This window comes from Orcinus orca, chromosome 2 (genome assembly GCF_937001465.1).
Source record: "Orcinus orca chromosome 2, mOrcOrc1.1, whole genome shotgun sequence".
In the NCBI taxonomy this organism is placed as follows: Eukaryota; Metazoa; Chordata; class Mammalia; order Artiodactyla; family Delphinidae; genus Orcinus; species Orcinus orca.
The window spans coordinates 119458632-119484301 of record NC_064560.1 but is presented as its reverse complement, the minus strand read 5'-3'; the positions used below and the strand labels follow the sequence as shown (position 1 = coordinate 119484301).

General features: G+C 34.4%; 1 protein-coding gene across 2 annotated transcripts in view; it reads left to right on the top strand.

Annotated features, from left to right (window-relative positions):
• Positions 1-25670, top strand: part of SPRED1 (sprouty related EVH1 domain containing 1) — a 126278-nt gene that overhangs the window by 79337 nt on the left and 21271 nt on the right. For both annotated transcript variants that reach the window (XM_033435835.2, XM_004274017.3), the window contains exon 5: positions 10306-10458. In XM_033435835.2, the coding sequence (XP_033291726.1) occupies positions 10306-10458 (153 nt within the window). The remainder of the gene's footprint in view (positions 1-10305; positions 10459-25670) is intronic.

Genomic DNA, 25670 nt, shown 5'->3' with positions numbered 1-25670 from the left:
TTTGTAAACCACCTATGGGCTTGACATACATAAACATTTTGAAATTATCTTGAGTGCAAGTTGACTGTAGTTTATGATAGTGGTTATGTCAGGTTTACTTTATTAGTGATTATTTGCAAAGAAAACTAAAATGGCTTTAAAAGAATAACCCATTCTCTAATTATTTTAACCCCAAGGAAGTAATGACTGTTAGTTAGATCATAAATGTCTTTAAGACTTTAAATATCAGAGTGGAAATCCTCTCCATTTTGAATACTTATTAATTCATTCAGTAAATATTTGAGCACCTGTTCTGTTCCAATAACTATGCTAAACATTTGATTATTTGCTGGTAGATAACTTTCAGCTTTCAGCAATTCAGTATCTTTATCAGTATCATAAATCATCAGAAAGGTATTTACCTTTCTATTTCATACTTGTCTTTGAAAGGTTTCATAACATCATTATTTGGATTTAAAATCATATCTTGCTCATCTTTTATCCCTGATGTTTAGTACAATTTTGACCATATACATAGTTGGTAGGAAAGGTTTTTTGAAGAAAAATCTTCAAAATTAAGGAGTTAAAAGAAAAAAAAAACCAAGCAGCAGTAAGGTATGAATGTTCTTTTCATTTGGTTTCTTTAAGTATTTTAATGAGCCGGTTAGGTGGGGTGTTTTTTTTTAATGTTAGCTTACATTTGCTTTAAGATTATTTTTACAGTGTTTTTCCAACCAGAGTTGTTAGTCGTAACAGTTCTTATTGTTCAGATAGGCTAGATTGCTAACAAAACCCATAAAACTCACCTCACGATTGGTTTGTGATTATAAGAGGAAAAGATCTCAGATTCCATGCTTTGGGACAGAAGAAAGGTGACACCTAATTGATCTGAAGTGAAAAGGTATCATATTTTCTCTTCGCCACTGAGAAATACTTGACTAACTTACTCTTTTTTAGAATTAAGTAAGGTCATTTTTGAGCCAAATGATTAAAAGGATTGTGATTTACATTTATTGTTCAAAGTCATTTGCTTTAGTCAAGGGCGCTATGAATTGTTCATGTACTCATTTTCAGAGGTAGTAACATTTTAATAAGGCTCTATATCTGAAAACGAAGTTAATGGATAGAACTTTATTTAGCTAGCAAAATGGATTTTATATTACTGTGATCTCTCACCATCCTACCTTATAGTTAAGTTCCTGTAACCTTTATATATTTTAGATTGAGTTTAATTATCTAATAAGGGAGTAAAAAAACTCTATATAATCTTTTTGCATAATATTTTGTCACTATGTAATTTTTCCTTGACTCTTAAACTAATCTTCATGTAGGATATTTGATTAGTTAGAAAATTATAAAGAAGAAATCAGGAATCATTTATCCCTACCTAGTGGTAATTGCTATTAAGATTTTGGGGGCTTCCCTGGTGGCGCAGTGGTTGAGAGTCTGCCTGCCGATGCAGGGGACACGGGTTCGTGCCCCAGTCCGGGAAGATCCCACATGCCACGGAGCGGCTGGGCCCGTGAGCCATGGCCACTGAGCCTGCGCGTCCGGAGCCTGTGCTCCGCAACGGGAGAGGCCACAGCAGTGAGAGGCCCGCGTACCACAAAAAAAAAAAAAAAAAAAGATTTTGGGTTCTTCTGCTTAAGTTTTCCTTTGTTCTTGCATGTTATATTCAAATACATACTTCTTTTTAAAAGTACCATCAGAATCAGTCTCTTCTCCATTTGGATTGTGTTTTTGATAGGATTTTTGTTTGTATTGGTAATGGTAGTGATAGTGGTGGTTGGAATTTAAGTAGTACAAATCATAAAATTTGAACCCACGCAGTCTGATTTCAGAGTCTTTGAATTTTGCCATTATATTGTGTAACTATACTACAGTTTATTTAACCATTCATGTTTCGTTGAACATTTACTTTATTTTCCACAGTCTTGTACATTAATTTTTGTTGGTACTTCTGAATGTGACCTTAGGATAAAATCCTAGAAATAGATTTACCAATTAAAGGATTGTCTAAAGATTTATATAGTTAGCAGAAACTATGCAACTATTGCCTGCCTATTAACTAACAAACAGATTTGCAGACAATAAACAATCCCTGAAAACCTAATACCACATTTAAGCCAAACTAACTTTTCATTTAAAGTGTAGTTTGTGTTGATTAATAAGGTGGAGGACTTGTTTTTCTTTTTTGTTTTTGCTGGACATTATATGTTAGTACTTTTCTCGTATGCCTTCCATATTATTTCATCACTGATTACTGTGTTCAGGTTGCCTAAACAAAATACTATATATGCTATTAGTATTTTTAGACAAAGCTCATAGACATGCAAAATTGAAAATTCAAGGTTTAGTTTATTCTTAAACTAATAAAAAGTAACTAAAGAAATCTAGCAAACAGAATAGGAGACATTGGTGGTCAAATATAAAATGCATTGCTGCTGGGTGCTACATCAAAGTGTAAATAGTGATTTTGTTGGGCTTGTAGAATTGTTAGTCATTTTTTTCCTTTTCTGTGCTTTCTAAGTTTGCATAATTTGTATAGTTTTAAATACCAAAAGAATAGCTTTGATAGCATTTTTAACATATGCAATGCTAGAATATAAGATTTCTTTATCAAAGAACATCTAAAATTTTTTCATCATGCTAAAGTAAACTAATAATATAATTATTTAAAACTTCTCTTGTTGAATATGACCCAGTCACACGTTCAAACCTGTGATTTGTGATAATACAACTACAAGAATGAAAGTTTGGAACAACTGATAGACTGTGATATCAGGTTTTTTCGCACTATATTGTTTATTGGGAATCATACATTTTAAAAAGTTTACAGAACAATGCTGTTTTCTCTGCCTCAGAATTAATATAGAGAGAAGGGACAAAGGAAGGAGAAAAGCAAAATCTGTATTTATTTTCTCTACAGCTGTCATCTAGACTTATGTTCTGAAAGAGAACTACAGCTAGAATTATTTTATTACTTTATACTGCATCCTTTTGCCTCTACACACAAAATTGCTGTAATAGTCTTGGAGAAATAAAAAGCTAAACAATCTCTGAGCAACCATAGAAGAATAATTATTATACCAGCCTCTGAGAGTGGAACAGATTTCCACTGTACATGAAATATTGGCATGGTTTACTTTTTAGGTAATACAGATGAGCCAATGCCAGCACAGTACTAAAAGCATTGAATGTGGATGTATATTACTGCTATAGACAACTTTTTAAAAGCTGGAGCTCATGCAAATGTATGTACATCCTTTGTGCGTATCATACATTAGATTTTCTGCTCTTGTGGAAGATTTTTTGGCATTTTCCACCACCTAACTTGAGATTACACCCCTTTTCCCATAGTAATTGTTACCTTTAAAGAGTTTTAATCCAGTAAAAAACATTCAAGTTTGACTAAGCCAGAATACTTTTTACTCAGTCTGATCCAAGTTTTAAAAAATGTTTTGGCTACTATTAATTTTAATAATGGAAATAGTACAAATAATCTTTTTTATAAAGTAACAATTAAAAATTTTTTCTTATATGAGTTTGGCAGAGATAGTTAAATGATAAGGCCCAGTGTGGGTAAAGATGTGAGGAAATAGTCTTTCTTGAGAGGTTTTCAAAGGGCACATAAGTTTGCTAGAGGGTAGCTTATACTCTCTAGTATTAATGGGAATTAATCCTAAGGAAATAATACTACCAGTGCACCAAGATGTATTTATAAGGAGGTGTGTTGAAATGTATATGACCAAAAAATTGGAAGCTATTTAAATGCCCCTAATTCGAGTTTTGCCTACAGAATACATAACATATACAAATATTGAACTTCTTTGCAACCATTTTAAAGCACAGGGTACACCTTTATATATTGACACAGGGAGAGGTTCATGGTATGTTTTGTGGTAAAAGAAAGCACTACATGGATAGACCTAAATATATAAATGGAATCAAATTATACATAGACTATAAACATATATATATATATATATATATATAAAGTCTAGAAAGATACATGTCAAATAATAATAGGTGCTATTCCATACGGGGGTGTGTGTGAAGAATTTTTTGTGTAATTTGAACTTTTAACAGTTATTAAAATTATTTCTTTTGCAGGTGAAGACTTTTCATTGTTGTTTAAGGAGTTCTTTTTCTACATTTTTTTCTATTGCCAAAGTTACTCCCAAGGATCTATATTAATATACTGTGATCTGACTTGTGGTTATTTGCATATCACTGATTATTTATAGGGTACTCACTGTGTGTCAGGTATAGTTCTAAGCTCTAGGAATAAAACAGAGGGAAAGTCATTACTGGCTCACGGGAAAAATACAAATAAAAGAACACTTAGAATATAGGGTGATAGATATAAGTATTTTTGAGGAAGTTCAGAGGAGGGAGTAACTTTGGAGTGGATTAACAGACTTTTCGAGGCGTTTATGGCTGATGTTAAGGAGTTCTTTTTTTTAATTTTTATTTTATATTGGAGTATGGTTGATTTACGTTGTGTTAGTTTCAGGTGTACAGCAAAGTGATTCAGTTATACGTATACATACATTCATTCTTTTTCAGATTCTTTTCCCATATAGGTTATTACAGAATATTGAGTAGAGTTCCCTGTGCTATATAGTAGGTCCTTGTTGATTATCTGTTTTATATATAGTAGTGTGTATATGTTAATCCCAAACTCTAAAAAGGAGTTTTTCTAGTGGAAAAATTGAAGATAGTCTTTGTGGGCAGAGGAAATGACATGTACAAAGAATCAGAAGTGTGAAATGTTAGACAGTACTGGAGAGAAACAGTACATCTGAAGCAAAAAGAGATGATGAAACAGTAGAGTAGGAGCCATGGTAAAGTAACAGACCTATGCATTCATATGTTAGTTCTTTTGTTCATTCTCAAAATTTCTTGTTCATGAAAAGAAAACACTATGTAATTTTTAGTAAGACTAGTCCATTATCATAGAAATTAAATAGCATATCCATAAATAAGAGTGAAAGTTGTGATAATGCCTAGTCTTAGTGAGAATATAGAACATTGCTTGTGGATATATGAATTGTTAAAACCACCTTGGAAAATAATTTTTATTTTATAAATCAGAGCATACGTGTATCTTATAATCTAGCATTTCCACCCCTGGATATATACCAGAAAAATTCTTGTATATATGTATCATGAGGCCTATAGAAGAATGTTCTTAGCACCCTTGTTTGAAAGAGCAAAAAATTAAGTGTTTTATCTTAGGCAAGTTACATAATGTCTTTGAGCTTTAGTTTCTTCCTGTGGAATAGAGAGATAATAATGCTAACTAGCTCAAAGGGTTGTTGTGAGGATGAAATGAGTTTACCCATGTAAAGTACTGGAGACAATGTCTGCTACATAGAAAATGCTTAATAGGTGTTAGCTATCATCACTACAAAGAAGTGAAAATGAGTGAGCTATTGCTACATATATCAACATGAATAAGTTTCATGAAAAAAAAATGAGCAAAAAAAGCAAGTTCCAAAATGTCCCAAATAGCATGATATCGGTCAAATAAAATTCAGAAGCATCTAGAACTAAATATTGTTTAGGAATAATACTTATGTGGTAAAGCTGTAAAGAACAGTAAGAAATTGTAAAATAAACAACTACTTCAAGATAATATTTACCTATCCAAGTGGTAGAGGTGGGGGATGCTATTATTTGTTGTCTTGATAATATAATATTTGTTGTCTTGGTTATTTCTCTTTCTTAAGTTGGGTGATAAGTATACACATATTCGCTTTATTACCTTTATATTATTATGTCTATAGTCCTTTATATAAAATATTTCCTAAGGGAAATATCAGTGGTTTGGTGTATATCCTTCCTTAAACTGATAAAATTTTAAAATACCTATTCATCCATCCTATCAATTTGACAGATAGGATCATGTCATACTAACAGTTCTGTCCCTAGCTTTTTTTCATTTAGCAATATCTTGTGAGTACTGCATACAGATCTTTTTAATGGCTTTTAGAATTCTATCATATATGTATACCATAATTTTTTAACCAGTCCTGTGCTGATACAGCCATAGGATGTTTTCTCCTTTTCTTTTTTTGTTAAAAAGAGTGCTACAATGATTATTTGTGTGTGTATGTATCTGTATATACGATCACTTTCTCAAAGAAAAAATGCACTCCCACCAACAGTGCAAAATATCCTGTTTCTCCATACCCTTGCCAGTGTTGAGTATTATTATATTTTCCATCTTTTCTAGTCCGTATAAAAAATTGTCATCACATTTTTAAGTCTTTAATTGAAGTCCATCATCTTCTTTTCATGTATTTGTTCTCTGTTCCTTTTTCCTGTGAAATAAAATTGGACTTTATCTTGTACCTCAGTGCTTCTGGGGTGAGAGAGCCCGTTTCTATGGATTGTGTAAATTATGTATCTTGAAAGCGTTCCTCAGACAATAATGATTCTCGGCCCTCTATTCTCCAGTGTGTACAGGGTTCCCCAATAGAGCTTTGATAATTGGATACCTTAGAAGGGTTCTGAGTAGAAAAACCAATAGATTTGCACGCCTAGCCTTTTCACAAGACTGGAAACAAGGAGATCACTTAGAAACCTACTAAAATAAGAGAGGCAAAAAAGGATAATGAGAGCTTGCATTAAGAGAGTAGGTAAGTGGATATGGAGAAGAGAAAATGGATTTGAAAGACACTCAGAAGATTAGCTTGTTTAGAAAATTATTTTATTTTACTGACCAAAAGAGATACTCTGCATGAATCCAGAAGGGTTTAGGGCAAGGGTTGAACAATGTCTCAGTTTATTATCTCAAATACAGAGTGGCGGGGGGGTGGAGGGAGGAATCTACTTATGCCAAAAAGCAAGTGACTGGTTCATTAGTCAGTTGAATTACTTGACTATTTTGATAGAATATAATTGTATTGTATTTTTAAATATTATGACTCTATATCAAAAGAAGAGGGGAAAGTATATACCTAGATTTTAAAAGAAATCACCCTTATAAACGTAAATAACCTCTAGAAAAATTGGAAAATCATTCATAATCATACCATCAAGGAATAATATTAGCATTCATTTTATATCCTTTTAACCTTTCATCTTTTTATGGTTATAATACTATAAATAAAATTTTATATACTGATTTTTTAACATTAAACATTTCTCCACAAAGTAGGTATTATTCATAAACCTAATTTCAAATGACCACTCATTCCATTAAGTGGGCATACCATAATTTACATAACCATTCCCTTAATTTAGGACATTAAGGTTATTTCTTCATTTTTACTATTAAAAAATTCTGAGAAAAATATTTTGTGCCTAAAGCTCTTTCCATTTAGTACAATTTTTTTCTTTACTAGATTGAATAAGTGGTCAAAATGTGTGAATGTTTTAAAAACTTTTGATACATTTTACTAAAATTGCTTTTCAGAAATGGTTGGTCTGGATTTTCCTCCTGTGTATAGAATAAGCAGTGAATGAGAATGACCATTTTCCTTATCACCACTTTTTTTAATACTTTGTCAACTTAATATACACCTAAATTTAAACTTGCTGAAAGAGACATAGGTAGTAGGAAAATGGTCTTTTCCTGTTTAGGATTCTCTAAAAATGTTAGTTTCTCACAATTCATGTATAATATGTCCCTTATTATAGATTGTAGACTCCACATTTTCAAACAGTGAGGGTTGGTTTGTTTATTTTTACCATATCAGACACCTGAAAGATGTTTTAGTTATTTTATTAGCTGAGGCACATTTAGGTGTATAGTTATAAATTCACTGTGTAGTATGAAATATTTCTTTTTTTAAAAAATATTTATTTATTTATTTGATGGCACCATGTCTTAGTTGCAGCTCATGGGCTCCTTCTTTGTGGCATGGGAACTCTTAGTTGCGGCATGCATGTAGATCTAGATTGAACCTGGACCCTTTGCATTGGGAGCGCAGAGTCTCATCCACTGTGCCACCAGGGAAGTCCCAGTATTTCTAATTAATAGGTTAATTCCAGGTATTTTGGTAACCATTTTTAAGTTGAACTAAATCATTTATTACCCAAATACTATACACATTTTATTTGTTTAATAATGAAACAATACTTTTGATATTTCCCTTTAAAAAATAATGTATTTATTTTTAATCAAAATGAAATTTATTACTGTTTAATGTAAGTAGAATTAACCTCAGTCAGTACAGTAAAACACTGGGTCATGTAAACATTTTGTATTTGTTAAGATACAGATTTTTAAGTAAGCTTTATTATATTTTACAATTCTTAAATGACTTCTCAGATTAGAATACAGTAAAGACAACCTGATCAAAATAGTTGTCACCATTAAAAGCATAATTACTTTATGATCACTACTAATACAGTTTATGCTTGTTTATAGTTTATAATCTCTTGAGTATCTCAACTAACCCTGAGATTTTTTTTTTTTTTTTTTTTTTTTGCGTTACTTGGGCCTCTCACTGTTGTGGCCTCTCCCGTTGCGGAGCACAGGCTCTGGACGCGCAGGCTCAGCGGCCATGGCTCACGGGCCCAGCCGCTCCGTGGCATGTGGGATCTTCCCAGACCGGGGCACGAACCCGTGTCCCCTGCATCGGCAGGCGGACTCTTAACCACTGCGCCACCAGGGAAGCCCCCTGAGATTTTTAATACAAATACTATACCCAGTTTATAATAAAAAGGAGCTGTGATTTAGAGAAGTTAATTGCTTAAATTTCATACCCAAGTTGGATAAGACAAGGTTCCAACCTAGGCCCTTTCTCTAAACCTTTTTGTTGTTATTGTTGTTTTCTTCTGTTCAGTTTGCTTATGATTTTTGACAATTACTTGGGTCATTTATTTTGAAAACTCCCTGGAACAAATAAATATGCTTCCTGAATTCTTTTTACTCTCTCCAATTTTGATCATTAATTTTGAAAGAATGTTTGCTGAATACCATTATTTAGCCACCTCCTTTCCAATAACTTAGCATTAACTGTCATAACACATTGATACAACTATTAGGAAAATTAGCTAAAAATAGCAATTAACTGGGTTTGACACATGTAGTTTTAAGTGACAATAGACTCTCAGATACATTTTTTAAAGTTTAATTGCTTCCTGATAAAATAACAGCTTTTAGTTTTCAGAGCATTTTCACATATATTACCATCTCACTAAATCCTTATGACAATCCATGTCATAAAACAGTATAGGTATTATAATTATTTAATTGAAAAAACTGAGTTCCAGAAAAATTAAATGTCACAAAGCTTCTTTGTTTCAGAGCAAGGACCAGAACATGCATTTATAAATTTATAATATCTTAGCTATAACTTTTATGAACTTTATTGCTTAATATTAGAAGTAATACCAAATTTTAATAACTTTTATGAACTTTATTGCTTAATATTAGAAGTAATACCAAATTTTAATGTTTTTTATTTTTATGAAAAAGCTTGTAAATATTTCTACCTTTAAAATTATTAGCCCTATAATGATTGCTCTAAATTACTTTAGAGTGAGCCAGTAAAGGTATTTCTGTAATTTTAGTTGGCTGTCACTTTTTCTTCCCAAATAATTATATACTAACGGGAAAAATAATAGCAAAGAGTTATCTCATTTCTTAAAAAAATAAAAAAAAGAAACAAAACCTTTTCAGGACTTTCTGTTTTGTAATGTGCTGTTTCACTTATTCAACATTTATTTCACAGAAATATTGTTTATGAAATTCCAAAAGCATTTTGTTAGTGACTGTCATTGATTGAGCATATCTCCTTCACTGAGTCTTGTATATGGTTAGAATCCTTCTAAATAATCAGCAAGTTCAGGCTAATTAATTCAGTTATTCAGTTACTTTTAAAATTACGTGGACTACTGTCTTCCTTCTTCGATCCCTCGTATCACACAGCACAATCCTTGGTACTGTGTAAAAAGAAAAAAGTTCTTTAAAAAAAACTTGCAAAGTAACAATTTTATTGATTTGTATTTTTTCCTCATAATTTCTTCATTTTCTGTGTACATATATCACTTTTAGTTATAATTAACAGCTTTATTGTAATTAGATATCTTTCTCACTTGGCATGGATAGCCTTCTAATTCTTCCTATGTTATTTTTTTAAGAAAGTCCATTTTGCTTATATAAAGTTGATTTTTTTTTTAAATTCATATTATTTTATTTTGACATGGCTTCCTAACGCACATTTGAGTTTGGGGAATTGCCATACACATTGATGGTCGTGGTACATACTTACTGATTTGCTAAATTTTTGTTAGAGTAAAGGTATCTTATTTTGTTGTTGTTTTTTACATTCTGGTAACTAATGATTTGGGGATTGTTCCCATTAGGCAGCTGAAGAGGATACTTCCAGTTCTCTAGTGAAAGATCATCTCTTCCAGCAAGAGACAGTTATAACCAGTGAGCCTTACAGAAGCTCAAGACCTTCTCCCTTTGAAGATCTGAATGCCAGAAGAGTCTACCTGCAAAGCCAAGCCAATCAGGTGAGAAAATAAATATTTTTCAATATATTATTCATATTTATAGAAATCGGATGTGTTAGATGAGAACATTAGGACCATCTGCCCTTTACCAGTCAAAGAACAACAGAAACCCAGGAGAATAAGATTTATAATGAATCAAATCTGGAATGAGACAATACATATATGTCATAATGTCCTAAACAGGTTTAATAATTGAGTCATAAATTTGACTTTAAATTTTTTGATGATAAAGGGGAAAAGGTGTTAGTTACATTTTCATTATCCAGTAGAGGGATACAAAGGAACATAAACCATAGTTTCTGTTCTAAAAGAGTTTATGATGGCGTAATAGATACGTGCTCATAGTGATTGGGAGCACAGGATAGGGGTATTGAAGTCGTTGTGGAAGATGAGAGTTTGTGTTTTTTCTTAAGATACACCTGAACTTTTCAAGGATGAGAAAAATTGTTAACTAATTGAAGAGGGTGGGGCTGGTGATGAAAATTGGGGGGGAAAACACAGGAGGAGCGAGGGGATGAATGTTTTAAACAGAGGGAATTTTAGTCAGCATAGTCTGCCATAACAAAATACCATAAACTGGGTGGGTTAAATAACAGGTTTTTTTCCTCACAGTTCTGAAGGCTTGGAAGTCCCAAGGTTAGGGTGCCAGCATGGTTGATTCCTAGTGAGGGCTCTCTTCTTGGATTACAGACAGCTGCTTTGTCTCAGTGCCAGAGAACGCCCAAGTGAGCAAGCTCTCTGGTGTCTCTTATAAAGGGCACTAATCCTACCAGGTCCACACCCTTCATGACCTAATTACCTCCTGAAGACCCCATCTCCAAATAGCATCACATTGGGGGTTTGGGTTTCATATAATTTGGGGGGGGCAGGGGTGACACAAACATTTAGTCCATAGCAGGGAACAGTATGAGCAGAGGTATGCATGATCTAGGGGGAAAACAACATGGAGGGTGAAAAAGAGAGGCAAAGAGAACAAGAGCCAGACTGTCGGGGTTTTATGTCCTGCAAACCACCTTGGGCTTAAATCTTGTTTGTTGTTTCGCAAACCTGGGTACACATTCATGTGCCAGAAGACACAAGGAACCACAGATTAAACACAGTGCATTTTTATGGAGTGTCACTTTTACTTACAAACAAAAAAATCCAAAGCGGTGTACCAGGTTTACATTCCCACTAGTCGTGGGAATTTTCCTGAATACTTGTATTGCACCCCCCCTTCCCCCCTCCCCCTTTTTTTCCCCAATTTAGTCACTTAGTGGAAGTAAAGTAGTATTTTATTGTGATTTTAGTTTATACTTTCCAGATTACTACTGCTGTTGAGCACCTTTTTTTTTTTTTTTTTTTTTTTTTTTTTGGTACACGGCCCTCTCACTGTTGTGGCCTCTCCCATTGCAGAGCACAGGCTCCGGACACTCAGGCTCAGCAGCCATGGCTCACGGGCCCAGCTGCTCCGTGGCATGTGGGATCTTCCCGGGCCGGGGCACGAACCCGTGCCCCCTGCATCGTCAGGCGGACTCTCAACCACTGCGCCACCAGGGAAGCCCTGAGCACCTTTTTTTATATGCTTATTGACCATTTAGAAATTCTGTTTTGTAAAGCACCTATTCAAGTATTTTGCACATCTAATATTGAGTTGTCTTTTTCTTATTGATTTATAGCCATTTTCTTTTTGTTTATTTTGGAAATAAGTCCTTTGTTGGATATATATATTGCAGATATCTTCTCTCTGGTGGTCTTTTTACTCTCTTAATAATGTCTTTTGCTGAATAAGAGTTCTTAATTTTAATAGAAGAGTGATTTAGTGATCGTTTCCTCTGTGGTTAGTGCTTTTTGTGTCATGTATAAGAAATCTTTGAGTATCCTCACCAAGCCATGAAGATATTTTATGTTGTCTTTTAGAAACTTTATTATTTTTTCTTTCATGTTTGATTTTTGTAAGTGGTATAAGATTGAGGTCAAGGCTTCCCTGCCTGCACCACAACCACCAAATCTGGATAGCCAGTGATCCAGCACCATATAGTAAAAAATCCTAGCTTTCTGAAACAAGTGCATTGCATTTTCAGCTTTGTCATGTGACTGTATGTGTGTGGATCTATTTCTATTCTCTGTTCTGTTCCCTTAGCCTATTTGTCTATTTTTATACTGGTACCACACTTTTAAAATAACAGTAGTTATATAATATTTCTGGGATCTGGGAGTTATGTCCCCCAGCTTTGTCCTTTAAGATCTTGTTGTTCTTGGACGTATGTAAATTTTAGAATCAGCTTATCAATTTCCACAAAACTCCTAGAATTTTGATTGACATTGTATTGCATTCATAAATTAATTTGGAGGAAGTTAACATCTTGACAATACTGAATCTTCTAATCCATGAAATGGTAAATTCATTCATCTTTTGTTAGATTTATTCTTAGGTATTTAATTTTTGTAAGTTTATTTAGTTATTAATTATTATAAGTATATTTTGTAAATTGACCTTATATCCAGAGACATTGTTAAACTAATTTATTAACTCTGTACTTAAAATCTGTAAATTTTTTAAATGTCTGTTTCTTGTCACACTGGCTAGGACTTCTAGTGCATGGGGGATTGACTTTCTTATTTTGTTCCTTATCTCAGGGGAAAGCTTTCTATATTCATTGCATTCATCATTAACTATGATATTTGCTGTATATTTTCATAGATCCTTTTAACAGATTAAGGTATCTATCTATTATTCCCACATCACTAAGTTTTTTATGACATGCTTCTGCAGTAATTGAGATGATTCTAATTTTTTTCCTTGTTGATTCTGTTGACTGGTAAATTGTAATAATTGGTTTGCAACCTTGCAGTCTTGGAATAAACCCATCTTGGTTGCCATATAATACTCATTATACATACACATATAAACATATGCACACATAAAATTGGGTTTAATAATATTTTATCTAGGATTCTTATGTCTGTGTTCATGGAAGAGATTGGCATATAATTTTCTTTTCCCATAAAATCCCAGGCAGGTGTTGTAATCAAGGTATGCTAACTCCATGAAACAAATTGGGCAGTGTTTCTTTCTTGCAGTTTGTGGAAAAGTTTAAATTTGTTGTTTTTCTTAAATGTTTGGTAGAATTTCCTGGTGAAGCCATCTGAGCCCAGAATTTTCTTTATCAGATGATTTTGAGCTACAGATCGATTTCTTTAACAGATACAGGACTATGCTGATTTTCTAATTCTTTTTGGAAAGTCTTTTTACAGGATTTTGGTTTTTATTCCTTTTTTATGGAAAATTTCAAACATACTAGAAGTTGAATGAATAGTGCAGTCAATTGCTGTGTACTACCCTGCTTCTGACATTAGTCATTGGCAAAATGATGATATGCCATATTTTCATTATTATTCAGAAATGGATTGATTTTTAAACATTTGGGGTTTTCTACTTTTCTTTTTATTGCAGATATTCTAAGAATATACTCTGAATGATTTCATTCGTTAACATTTGTTGAGGCTTATTTAATGACTCAACATAAGGTCCGTGTGCCATGTGCAGTTGAAAAGACTTCATATTCTTAGATGTTGTGTGTAGTGTTCTTTCTATATATTAGGTCAGGTTTGTTATCCTTATTAACTTTAAAAAAATCTGCTTGTCAGTAACTGAGCAAGGTATGTTTAAAAATCTCCAACTTTGATGGTAGAATCATCTTGTTTTAATTCCATCAGTTATTTACTTTATATATTTTGAGGCTATTGCTTGTAATTTTATAATTGTCATACCTTTATGTTGAATTGACTCTCTTGTCATTATGAAATATCCTTCCTTATCTCTGGTAATACTTTTTGCCTAAAAGTCTACTATGTCTGATATTTTCTTTTGGCTAACGTTTACACAGTGTGTGTTTTCCCATCCTTATACTTTTAACATTTATATGTCATATATAAGATGTCTCTTTTAAACCATATGCAGTTGGGTTTCGTCTTTTTCTCAGGGTGTTTTTGTGTTTTAGAGTATTTTGTCTCCTTACTTTTACTGCAATTATTGATATAGTATAAATCTACCATCTTACTTGTTTTCTGTTTGCCCCATTTTTCTTTGTTCATTATTTCCTCCACTTGACTTATTCAGGTATATTTAACTACTTAATTTTTCTTTTTTATTAGATAATTAATAATACAGTTCAGTGCTTTTATTGTAATCCTAGAGGTCACAATACGCATTGTTAACTCCTTAGAATCTACCCTAAATTGATTGTTTTTTAAACCACTTCTGGAAAATGCATGGATCCTACAGTACCTTAATGCCATTTATCTCTTCTTCATTTACCGTTTGTGTTGTTGTTGTCATGAAATTCATTCTGTGTGTAGGTATTTATAACCTCCCAAAATAATATTTTAAACAGTCAACATTGATTTCAGTTTATCCGTCTACTTATGCTTTTGGCTGTTCTTTAATCCCTTGTTTATTACCGTACTACCATGTAGGATCATTGGCTGCTTATTGCTGTTGGTGAATCTTCGTTGTCATTTTTCTGGAAACATCTTTTATTTCCTCCATATTTGAAGGATGTTTTGCTGACTGTCACATTCTAAGTTATCATTTATTTTCTTTCACCACTTTAAAAGATGTCACACCATTGTCTACACTTTTCCATCATTGCTATTGAGAAATGCTGTCTATCTTTGGCTTTTTGCTGTTTTATTAGCTATGCCTAGGTACTAGGTTTTTTTATTGGGTTTATAGAGCTTTTTGAATCTGGCTGATATCTTTGAACAGATTTAGAAATTTCTCCACCATTGTCTCTTCAAATATTGTTTCTAAATCTGAGGCTCAGGGAGAGATATGGACTGAACTTAAAGTTGGGAGTCATTATCTAACGATGGAAATTAAAACTATGAGAGAAGTTTGAATTACTTTGTAAGAAGAATAGTATTCAAAGCTGGAACACTGAGGATCACTAAATGTTAAAAGACAGGGTGTTGAAGAAGAACAGTCACACAGATAGGAGAACTAGGAAAGGGCAATAATGTCTCAGAAGCCTGAGAAGGAGAGTTAAAAAGGTAAGTGAAGGAGTAGTTAATTAATATATTGCAATTACATGGTCCAATAAAGGACCTGGATGAATCCTGGATTCATCTCTGTAAAGGTAATTGTTACCCCTAGCATAGTTTCAGTGGGATTAGGAGGCATTCATGACAGTAGAAGAAACAACTTTTTTCTTTTTGTCTGAGCTCCTTTCAAAAGTGACTACAGAGGCCTTCCTTTAGAGAGCAGGTGGAGCTAGAAGGTGGAGGGCCAAGGAAATAAATATGTTTGAAATTTGAAGGGTTAAAGAAAGTGAGAAGTTAAAGATTTGGGACAGAGAGAATAATTGATAAAGACCCAAAGGAGACTATCAAGGACACAGGAATTACACTGAAAGAGGAATTACTTCATTTTTCTAGACTGAAGAGAAGTTTAGGTAGAACTACAGATTTATTAAAAAGGAGGTAGAAGGTTAATGAAATTCAGACTTGATCAATTCAGCAGTGTGTGCCCTCGCATTCTTGGATAAACCTAAAATTTAATTGTTTTTATCTTAAAAACTTGAATATGGGGGCAGGGGGTAAAGAGAAAATAAAAAACCTTCTGGATCATCTGGGAATTTTTCTTCCAGCAAGTCCCAATACAGCCATACCACAGCAAATAAATAAATATAGTTTGAAATATTCAAGTTAGACACAGATTGTGAAAGGTTCCCTGCCAATAGATATGATTAATTAGGTTACTTAAGGTCGCAAGAAACATATATTCTCAGGCTATGTACGTTGGTGGGGACTTATCATAATGACCTGGGCAAGTACCAGGCTAATAGCATGTATTCATTCAGCCTCTCTGGTCCTCCCATAATTGGAACTCCAGTTGGGATTATCCCCCTTCCTCCACTCTAATTAAATCTAATGCCAGTGTTTCCCATATAAGTAAATGGTATATCACTTATACATTTGCTCAGGGCAGAAACTTGAAGCTATCCTGACTCGTTCCTCTCTCAATCTCATACTGTAGATATCAGCAGTCAATGAGCAACCCTGTAAGCACTACATTCAAAGTATATTTCTCAGACGTTCATCATTTCTTACTGCTATAGTCTTCTAATTTCCCTACTTCTACTCTTATCCTTCCCATCCACTCTAATAATCTGTTCACACAGTAACCAAAGTGATCCTTTAAAAAGATACAAATCAAATGTGTTCAAAACTTTATAAAAGTCTAACATCCTATTTAGAACAACATACAGAGGTTTTACAGAGCTGTACATGATTTTGTTCGTGGCTTCTCCAGATTTATTTTCTATTCTTTCTCACTCACAGGCTCCTTAATACCTCGACCTCCTATGTTTTAAGTATATTAAGAATATCTATGCCTCAAGGGCTTTGCATCTGCTCTTCCTTTTATCTGGAACACTCTTCCTCCAGATGTTCCTGGAGCTTGCTCCTTACTTCAGGTCACCTCTTCTGTGAAGCCTTCCCTGAGCACTCTAAATGAAATACCAACCCTTCCATCACTGTATCCTTATGCTATTTTACTTTTCTTAATAACACTTATTTCCTGATTATAATTTGTCTCCTATTTGTACTTTTTTTGTTTGTTCACTGATACGTTCAGGAATCTAGAAGTTCCTAAGATAGAGTAAGCACCCAGTAAATATTTGTTGAATGAAAGAATAGATGAATAAATGCTAACAGCATCACCTTGGAAGCATCCTACATCAGAGGAATAGCCTTGCCAAAAGGACTAGACTACTTCGTTGCTGTCAAGAAATATGAAGAGTGTGAGATTTAACCCTAGCTAGCAAGTTATATGAATGCTGCCAGAAGACATAAGACTGCTAGGTCAGAGACAAAGGACTGTTACTCACAGCACAATAGAGTAGCATGAGCTTCATGTTTGTGTCAGTTCCCCTTGCTTCCCAAGTCCCATGGGGGTGGTGCTAAGCTGCTCAGGTGAATATTGCACACTCAGTGGGTTTGCATCCCAATATTGGAACCCTGAGTTTTGGGGAACCTCAGTCTTTTATAATGGGCGATAATCCTGCCTGACTTTTGCCAGGGAGGGACACAGTGTCTTTGTTATACTCGTTAACTAAACAAACCTAACTTCGAAGGAGAGATACTATATCTTTCAAGGGTTTCCCTATTCACACATCTTTGAAAAGATAGTCTGAAGCAAAGGCAGATAGTACCTCTACTCACTGTATCTGCAGAAGTGAGACCCATGGAGAATTGTCACCTAACACTAGTTTAGGTTTTTCCCTCTAGCAGTGCTTAAACAGGTATTGTCAGTGTTTGTCTTTGGCTCATTTTCTGTGCTTCCGTGGACTACTTAAATCCTTTTGATGGATTAGGTACATTCTTTCAAACTGCTAGTGCTCTCAGTCAGGTTTTAGTTAAATCTAATAGGCCTGGAGGCCATTATAGTTCTTTTACTCAATTTCACTTACTTTCAAGTTCCTGGAGGTCATTTCACTGCAGATGAATAAGACCACATGTATTATGGTCTTACAATCAAAGGTTTATGATGTATTTAATACATAGAAAATAATACATGTAATGAATACCTGAGAAAGCAAAAAACTTTTAAAAAAGAGCACCTCCAATCCTGTTCCCTTGCCTTCATCCTAGAGGTGACCTTTACCGTGGACTGTGTTTGCTTATTAGCATTCTTATGCTTTTCTTGGTAATTCTACCACTTCTTTTTCTTCTGCCAGTAGATATTTTAGTTGTTTCCATATTTTTGATATTAGGCATACTGCTAGTACAAACTTTCTTGCCCCTCAGCTATTCTTGTGCAAGAGTTTCTTTAGGGTGTACAGAAATGGGCCCTTGATATTGATGTGCTATAAAAAGGCTCTTGGGCAAATTAGTCTATAAGATTCGTGTGTTCTGTGACTATAAGAGAGATATTTTGAGCATTTGAGAGGTTAGAGAAATAACGCTGAATATTCCATTACAAACTAATTTTAACCATATACTCTTATATAACTTGTTATTGAGTAATAAAATTTTCAGTGACACTTCTTTTTGAATTTTATTTTTGGCCAGTATCTCCTAGTTTATGGTGGTTTTTCACTCTTTTTATGGTGTTTTGGTGAACAGATGTTCCAAAATATAATACAATTGAATTTATCATTCTTTTCGTGGTGGTGTTTTTAAAAACTCCTCCCCACCCTTATCTGAAAGATTTTTCTCTTGATTTTATTCTAAAAGTTTTGCAGTTTTGTTCGTAAAACAAACTGATTTTTGTTCCACTTTTATTTTTTCCATATGGATTACTGATTGTTAACAGCACCACTTATTGGATCCTTCCCCCTGCTGATAGGCAGTGCCGTAGTATCTGTCATATATCAAGTTTCTATTTCTGGTCTCTCTTATCTGTTGGTCTGTTTGTCCTGGCACCAGTGCCACTTGTCTTCTTTACTATAGGATGTTTTAACTCTATAGCAAGTCTTAATATCTGTAGAGCAAGTGCATCTACCACTTTTTTCTTCTTCTCTTTTTTGTTGGTGGGTGGGGGAGCTGTTTACTCTTCCACAGAACTTAGAATTAGCTTGGGACTTCCCCAGTGATCCAGTGGTTAAGACTCCACCTTCCAGTGCAGGGGGTGTGGGTTCAATCCCTGGTTGGGGAACTAGGATCCCACATGCCATGGGGTGTGGCCAAAAAAAAAAAATTAGAATTAGCTTATCAAGTTTGTTGAAAAATCCATCTGCAGTCTGTATTTGAATTGCACTGAATCTGTATATTAGTTTGGGGAAGAATTTAGCCTTCTTTTCCATGAATATATAATCTATCCTTCTATTTAGCTCATCTATAGTGCTCAATAAAGCTTTGTATTTTCTTCATGAAAAGATATCATATATCTTTTAAAAGAGTGGATATATGGGGCTTCCCTGGTGGCACAGTGGTTAAGAATCCGCTTGCCAATGCAGGGAACACAGGTTCGAGCCCTGGTCCAGGAAGATCCCACATGCCTCAGAGCAGCTAAGCCTGTGCGCCACAACCACTGAGCCTGCGCTCTAGAGCTTGCGAGCCACAACTACTGAGCCCACAGGCCACAACTACTGAAGCCTGTGCGCTCAGAACCCATGCTCCATAACAAGAGAGGCCACCGCAGTGAGAAGCCCACACACCACGATTAAGAGTGGGCCCTGCTCGCCGCAACTAGAGAGAGCCTGCGCACAGCAACAAAGACCCAAAATGAGTCAAAAATACACTTTAAAAAGAAGAGTGGATATATGTATATGTATAACTGATTCACTTTGCTGTACATGTGAAACTAACACACGTTGTAAGTCAATTATACTCCAATAAAAATTAAAAAAAAAAAACATTGGAGAGGTTATAATCATGCAAAAGTAATCCAGCCTGTGCCCTAGAGCCCACGAGCCACAACTACTGAAGCCCAAGCACCTAGAGCCTATGCTCCACAACAGGAGAAGCCACCACAATGAGAAGCCTGCGCACCGCAAAGAAGAGTAGCACAAGCCCGCCGCCACTAGAGAAAGCCTGCATGCAGCAGTGAAGACCCAATGCAGCCAAAAATAAAGATCTTTTTAAAAAAAAAAGTAATCCAGAAATCTTACTTCATCCCACATGAGTCCTTTAGTCCTACAACATAATTAAAATTGAAATACTTCTGTTTCTCTTTATGTTCCTACCATGTGATTAAAGTGCTAATGAAAGTAAAATTCAAAACTGCAGGAAACAAGGCCAGGAATGAGATAACCTCTTCAGTCATTAACTATTTTTATTAAACTTTCTTTCCTGTTTAAGACACTACTAATACTGAGTAGGTGGTTCGAGTTGGATATATCCATTTAAATTGCTTTTTGAATTGAAGCATACAAACTTTTTAATCCAGCATTTTTACTTTTAGCAATTTCTGATATAGATACACTTGGACATGTGTATTAAAGATAAATATGTATAAGGATAATTTATGCAGTATTGTTTGTAACACAAAAGGTGGGGAAAAGCCTATATATATATAAATCAGACTAGTTAAATTAAGTCATCCATTCAATGGAATACTAAGCTGCTATTAAAAGAATTAGGTAAAGTTATATGTATAAACACATACGCACACTTGCATGTGTGTGTAAATTAAATATGTGGCCAAAAAGTGGTAAGTACCACCTGAGTGGTACATTTGTTACAGTTGGTGAACCTACATTGATACATCATATAATCACCCAAAGTGCATAGTTTACAGTAGGGTTCATTCTTGGTGTTGTGCATTCTGTGGATTTGGATAAATATATAATGATATGTGTCCATCATTATAGTATCATATAGACTTTTTTCACTGACCTAAAAATCCTCTGTTCTCTGCCTGTTCTTCCCTCCTTACCTCTCCCTTCTCCCAAACACAGATCCTGGCAACCACTGATCTTTTTACTGTCTCCATAGTTTTACCTTTACCAGAATGTCATATAGTTGGAATCATACAGTATGTAACCTTTCACTTTGTAATATGCACGTAAGGTTTTTTCATGTCTTTTTTTTTCAATACTGAGTAATATTCCATTGTCTGGATATACCACTGTTTGTGTATCCATTGAGCCTACTGAATAGATAAACAAACTTAGTTTCTTCCAAGTTTTAGCAATTATAAATAAGGCTGCTGTAAACATTTGTGTGCAGGTTTTTGTGTGGACATGTTTTTGATTCCCTCGGGTAAATACCAAGGAGCACAATTGCTGGATCATATGGGAAGAGTATGCTTAGTTTTATAAGAAACTGCCAAATTGTTTTCCCAAGTGGCTGTACCATTTTGCATTCCCATCAGTAATGAATGAGGTTTCCTGTTGCTCCGTGTCCTCCCCAGCACTTGGTGTTGTCAGTGTTCTGGATATTGGCCATGCTACTGGGTGTGTAGTGGTATCTCGTATTTTTAACTTGCATTTCCCTGGTGACTTATGGCGTGGAGCATCTTTTAATATGCTGATTTGCCATCTGTATATCTTCCTTGGGGAAGTGTCTGTTGAGGTCCTTGGCACATTTTTAAATCAGGTTGTTTATTTTCTTATTGTTGATTTTTTAATAGTTCTTTGTATATTTTATCTAAAGAAGAAACCTATGAATGAAAAATATGACACATATAAAGAAAACAAGAGGTTTTTGTACATTATAGGTATCAGTCCTTTATCAGGTATCTTTTACAATATTTTCTCTTACTCTGTGACTTGTCTTCTCATTCTCTTGACATTTTATTTTTCAGAGTAGATGTTTTTAATTTTAATGAGGCCCAGCTTATCAATGCTTTCTTTCATGAATCTTTGATATATCTTAAAAGTCACTGCCATAACCAAAGTCATCTATTCTGTTCCATTGACCTATTTTTTTTTTTTGCTGGTACCACACCGTCTTTCTTAGTGTAACTTTATAGAAGATCTTGAAGTCAGATAATATCAGTCCTCTAACTTTTATTCTCCCTCAGTACTGTGTTGGGTATTCTGGGTCTTTTGCCTGTCTATGTAAACTTCAGAACCATTTTGTTAATATCCACAAAATAACTTGCTGGGATGTTAATTGGGATTGCATTGAATCTATAGGCCAGCTGGGGAAAAACTGACATGTGACAGCCTTGAATCTTCCAATTTACAAACATGGATTATCTGTATTTATTTCTTTGATTTCATTCATCAGAGTTTGATAGTTTTCCTCATACAGATCTTGTACGTATTTTGTTAGACTTATGCATTAAGTATTTCATTTTGGGGGATGCTAACGTAAATGGTTTTTAATTTCAAATTCCACTTCTGGTTGGTTTGTTTGTTTGTTTTTGCCGCACCGTATAGCATGTGGAATCTTAGTTCCCTGACCAGGAATCAAACCTTTGCCCCCTGCAGTGGAAGCACAGAGTCTTAACCCCTGGACCACCAGGGAAATCCCTTGTTCATTGTTGGTTTATAGAAAAGTGATTGTCTTTTGTGTATAAGCCTTGTATCCTGCAACTTTACTATAAATCATTTATTAGATGCAGGAGTTATTTTGTTGATTTTTTCAAATTTTCTATATAGATGATCATGTCATCTGTGAACATGGACAGCTTTATTTCTTCTCAATCTGTATACTGTTTATGTCTTTTTCTTGTCTTACTTCATTAGCTAGAAATTCCAGTATGATGTTGAAAAGGAATGGTGAGAGAAGGGACATCCTTGCCTCCTTGTACCTGATCTTAGTGGGAAAACTAAAAGTTTCTCACCATTAATTATATTAGTTTCAGGGTTTCTGTAGATATTCTTTATAAGTTGAAGAAGTTCTCCACTGTTCCCAGTTTACAGAGTTTTTATCATGAATGGGTGTTGGATTTTGTCAAATACTTTTTCACAATATATCGATAAGATCATGTGATTTGATGTGTTACATTAATAGATATTTTAATGTTAAACCAGCCTTGCATAGTGGGGTTGAATCCACTTGGTCATGATGTATAATTCTTTCTATACATTGTTGGATTCAATGAGCTAATATTTTGTTGAGGATTTTTGCATCAGTGTTTATTTGAGATGTCTGTATTTTTGTTTGTTTTCCTTTTTGGTAATGTTTTTGTCTGGTTTTAGGATTAAGATAATGCTGACCTCTTGGAATGAGTTAGGAAGTATTTTCTGTTTTCTATCTTCTGAAAGAGATTGGAGAGAATTGGTATAATTTCTTACTTAAAGTTTTGTGGTATTGACCAGTAAACCCCAGCTGGATCTGTGTGCTTTCTATTTTGGAAGGTTATTAATTATCCGTTCAACTTCTTTAATAGATATAGACCTATTCAGATTGTTTTCTTCTTCTTGTGTGAGTTTTGGCAGATTGTGCCTTTCAAGGAATAGATACATTTCATCTAGGTTATCAGATTAGTGGATGTAGAGTTGTTCATAGCATTCCTTTATTATCCTTGTAAATGTTCATGGAATCTGTAGTGATACCTCCTCTTTCCTTTCTGATAGTTAGTGATTTCTGTCCTCTTTTTTTTCTCTCTTAGTTGTCCTGACTAGAGGCTTATCAGTTTTGCGGATCTTTTTAAAGAACCAGCTTTTGGTTTAATTAATATTCTCTGTTGATTTCCTGTTTTCAGTTTCATTGATTTCTACTCTAATTCTTATTATTTCTTTTCCTTGCTATGGATTGAATCTTTTCCTAGTTTTCTAAGGTAGAAACTTATATTATTGATTTTAGATATTCTTTCCTAATATATTTAATGCTATAAATTTCCCTCTATGCACTACTATTGCTGTAGCCCACAACATTTGATAAGTTGTGTTTTCATTTCTATTTATTTCAAAATAATTTTTAATTTTTGTTGATATTTCTTCTTTGACCTATGCGTTATTTAGAAGTGTGTTGTTTAACTTCCACTTATTTGGTGATTTTCCAGATATCCTTCTGTTACTGACTTATACGTTAATTCCTTCGTAGTCTGAGAATGGACATTGTATGATTTCTACTCTTTTAAATTTGTTAAGGTTTGTTTTATGTTCAAGAATGTGGTCTATCTTGCTTAAGGTTCCAGGTAAGCTTGCAAAAATGTGTATTCTGCTGTTGTTGGATGAAGTAGTCTTCAGATGTCAATTATATCCACTTGATTGAAGGTGTTTAGTTCACCTGTGTCCTTACTGATTCTCTGCTTGCTGAATCTGTTCATTTCTTTATTGTTTTTTAGCATCTTTATTGGAGTATAATTGCTTTACAATGTTGTGTTAGTTTCTGCTGTATAACAAAATGAATCAGTTATATGTATACATATATCCCCATATCCCCTCCCTCTTACACCTCCCTCCCACCCTCCCTATCCCACACCTCTAGGTGGTCAGAGCACCGAGCTGATCTCCCTGTACTATGCAGCTGCTTCCCACTAGCTACCTGTTTTGCCTTTGGTAGTGTATATATGTCAGTGCTACTCTTTTACTTCATCCCAGCTTACCCTACCCACTCCCCAGGTCCTCAAGTCCATTCTCTACGTCTGTGTCTTTATTCCTGTCCTGCCCCTATGTTCATCAGAAGCACTTTTTTTTTTTAGGTTCCATATATATGTGTTAGCATACGGTATTTGTTTTTCTCTTTCTGAGTTATTTCACTCTGTATGACAGACTCTAGGTCCATCCACCTCACTGCAAATAACTCAATTTCATTTCTTTTTATAGCCAAGTAATACTCCATTATATATATGTGCCACATCTTCTTTATCCATTCATCTGTCGACAGACACTTAGGTTGCTTCCATTTCCTGGCTATTGTAAATAGAGCTGCAATGAACATTGTGGTACGTGTCTCCTTTTGAATTATGGTTTTCTCAGGGTATACGCCCAGTAGTGGGATTACTGGATCATATGGTAGTTCTATTTTTAGTTTTTTAAGGAACCTCCAAACTGTTCTCTAGTGGCTATATCAATTTACATTCCCACCAACAGTGCAAGAGGGTTCCCATTTCTCCACACCCTCTCCAGCATTTATTGTTTGGAGATTTTTGGATGATGGCCATTCTCACTGGTGTGAGGTGATACCTCATTGTGGTTTTGATTTGCATTTCTCTAATGATTAGTGATGTTGAGCATCCTTTCATGTGTTTGTTGGCAATCTGTATATCTTCTTTGGAGAAATGTCTATTTCGGTCTGCCCATTTTTGGATTGGGTTGTTTGTTTTTTTGATATTGAGCTGCATGAGCTGCTTGTATATTTTGGAGATTAATCCTTTGTCAATTGCTTCATTTGCAAATATTTTCTCCCATTCTGAGGGTTGTCTTTTGGTCTTGTTTATGGTTTCCTTTGCTGTGCAAAAGATTTTAAGTTTCATTAGGTCCCATTTGATCATTTCTGTTTTTATTTCCATTTCTCTAGGAGGTGGGTCAAAAAGGATCTTGCTGTGATTTATGTCATAGAGTGTTCTGCCTATGTTTCCCTCTAAGAGTTTTATAGTGTCTGGCCTTACATTTAGGTCTTTAATCCATTTTGAGTTTATTTTTGTGTATGGTGTTAGGGAGTGTTCTGATTTCATTCTTTTACATGTAGCTGTCCTGTTTTCCCAGCACCACTTATTGAAGAGGCTGTCTTTTCTCTATTGTTTATCCTTGCCTCCTTTATCAAAGATAAGGTGACCATGTGTGCATGGATTTCTCTGGGCTTTCTATCCTGTTCCATTGATCTATATTTCTGTTTTTGAGCCAGTACCAACCATACTGTCTTGATTACTGTACCTTTGTAGTATA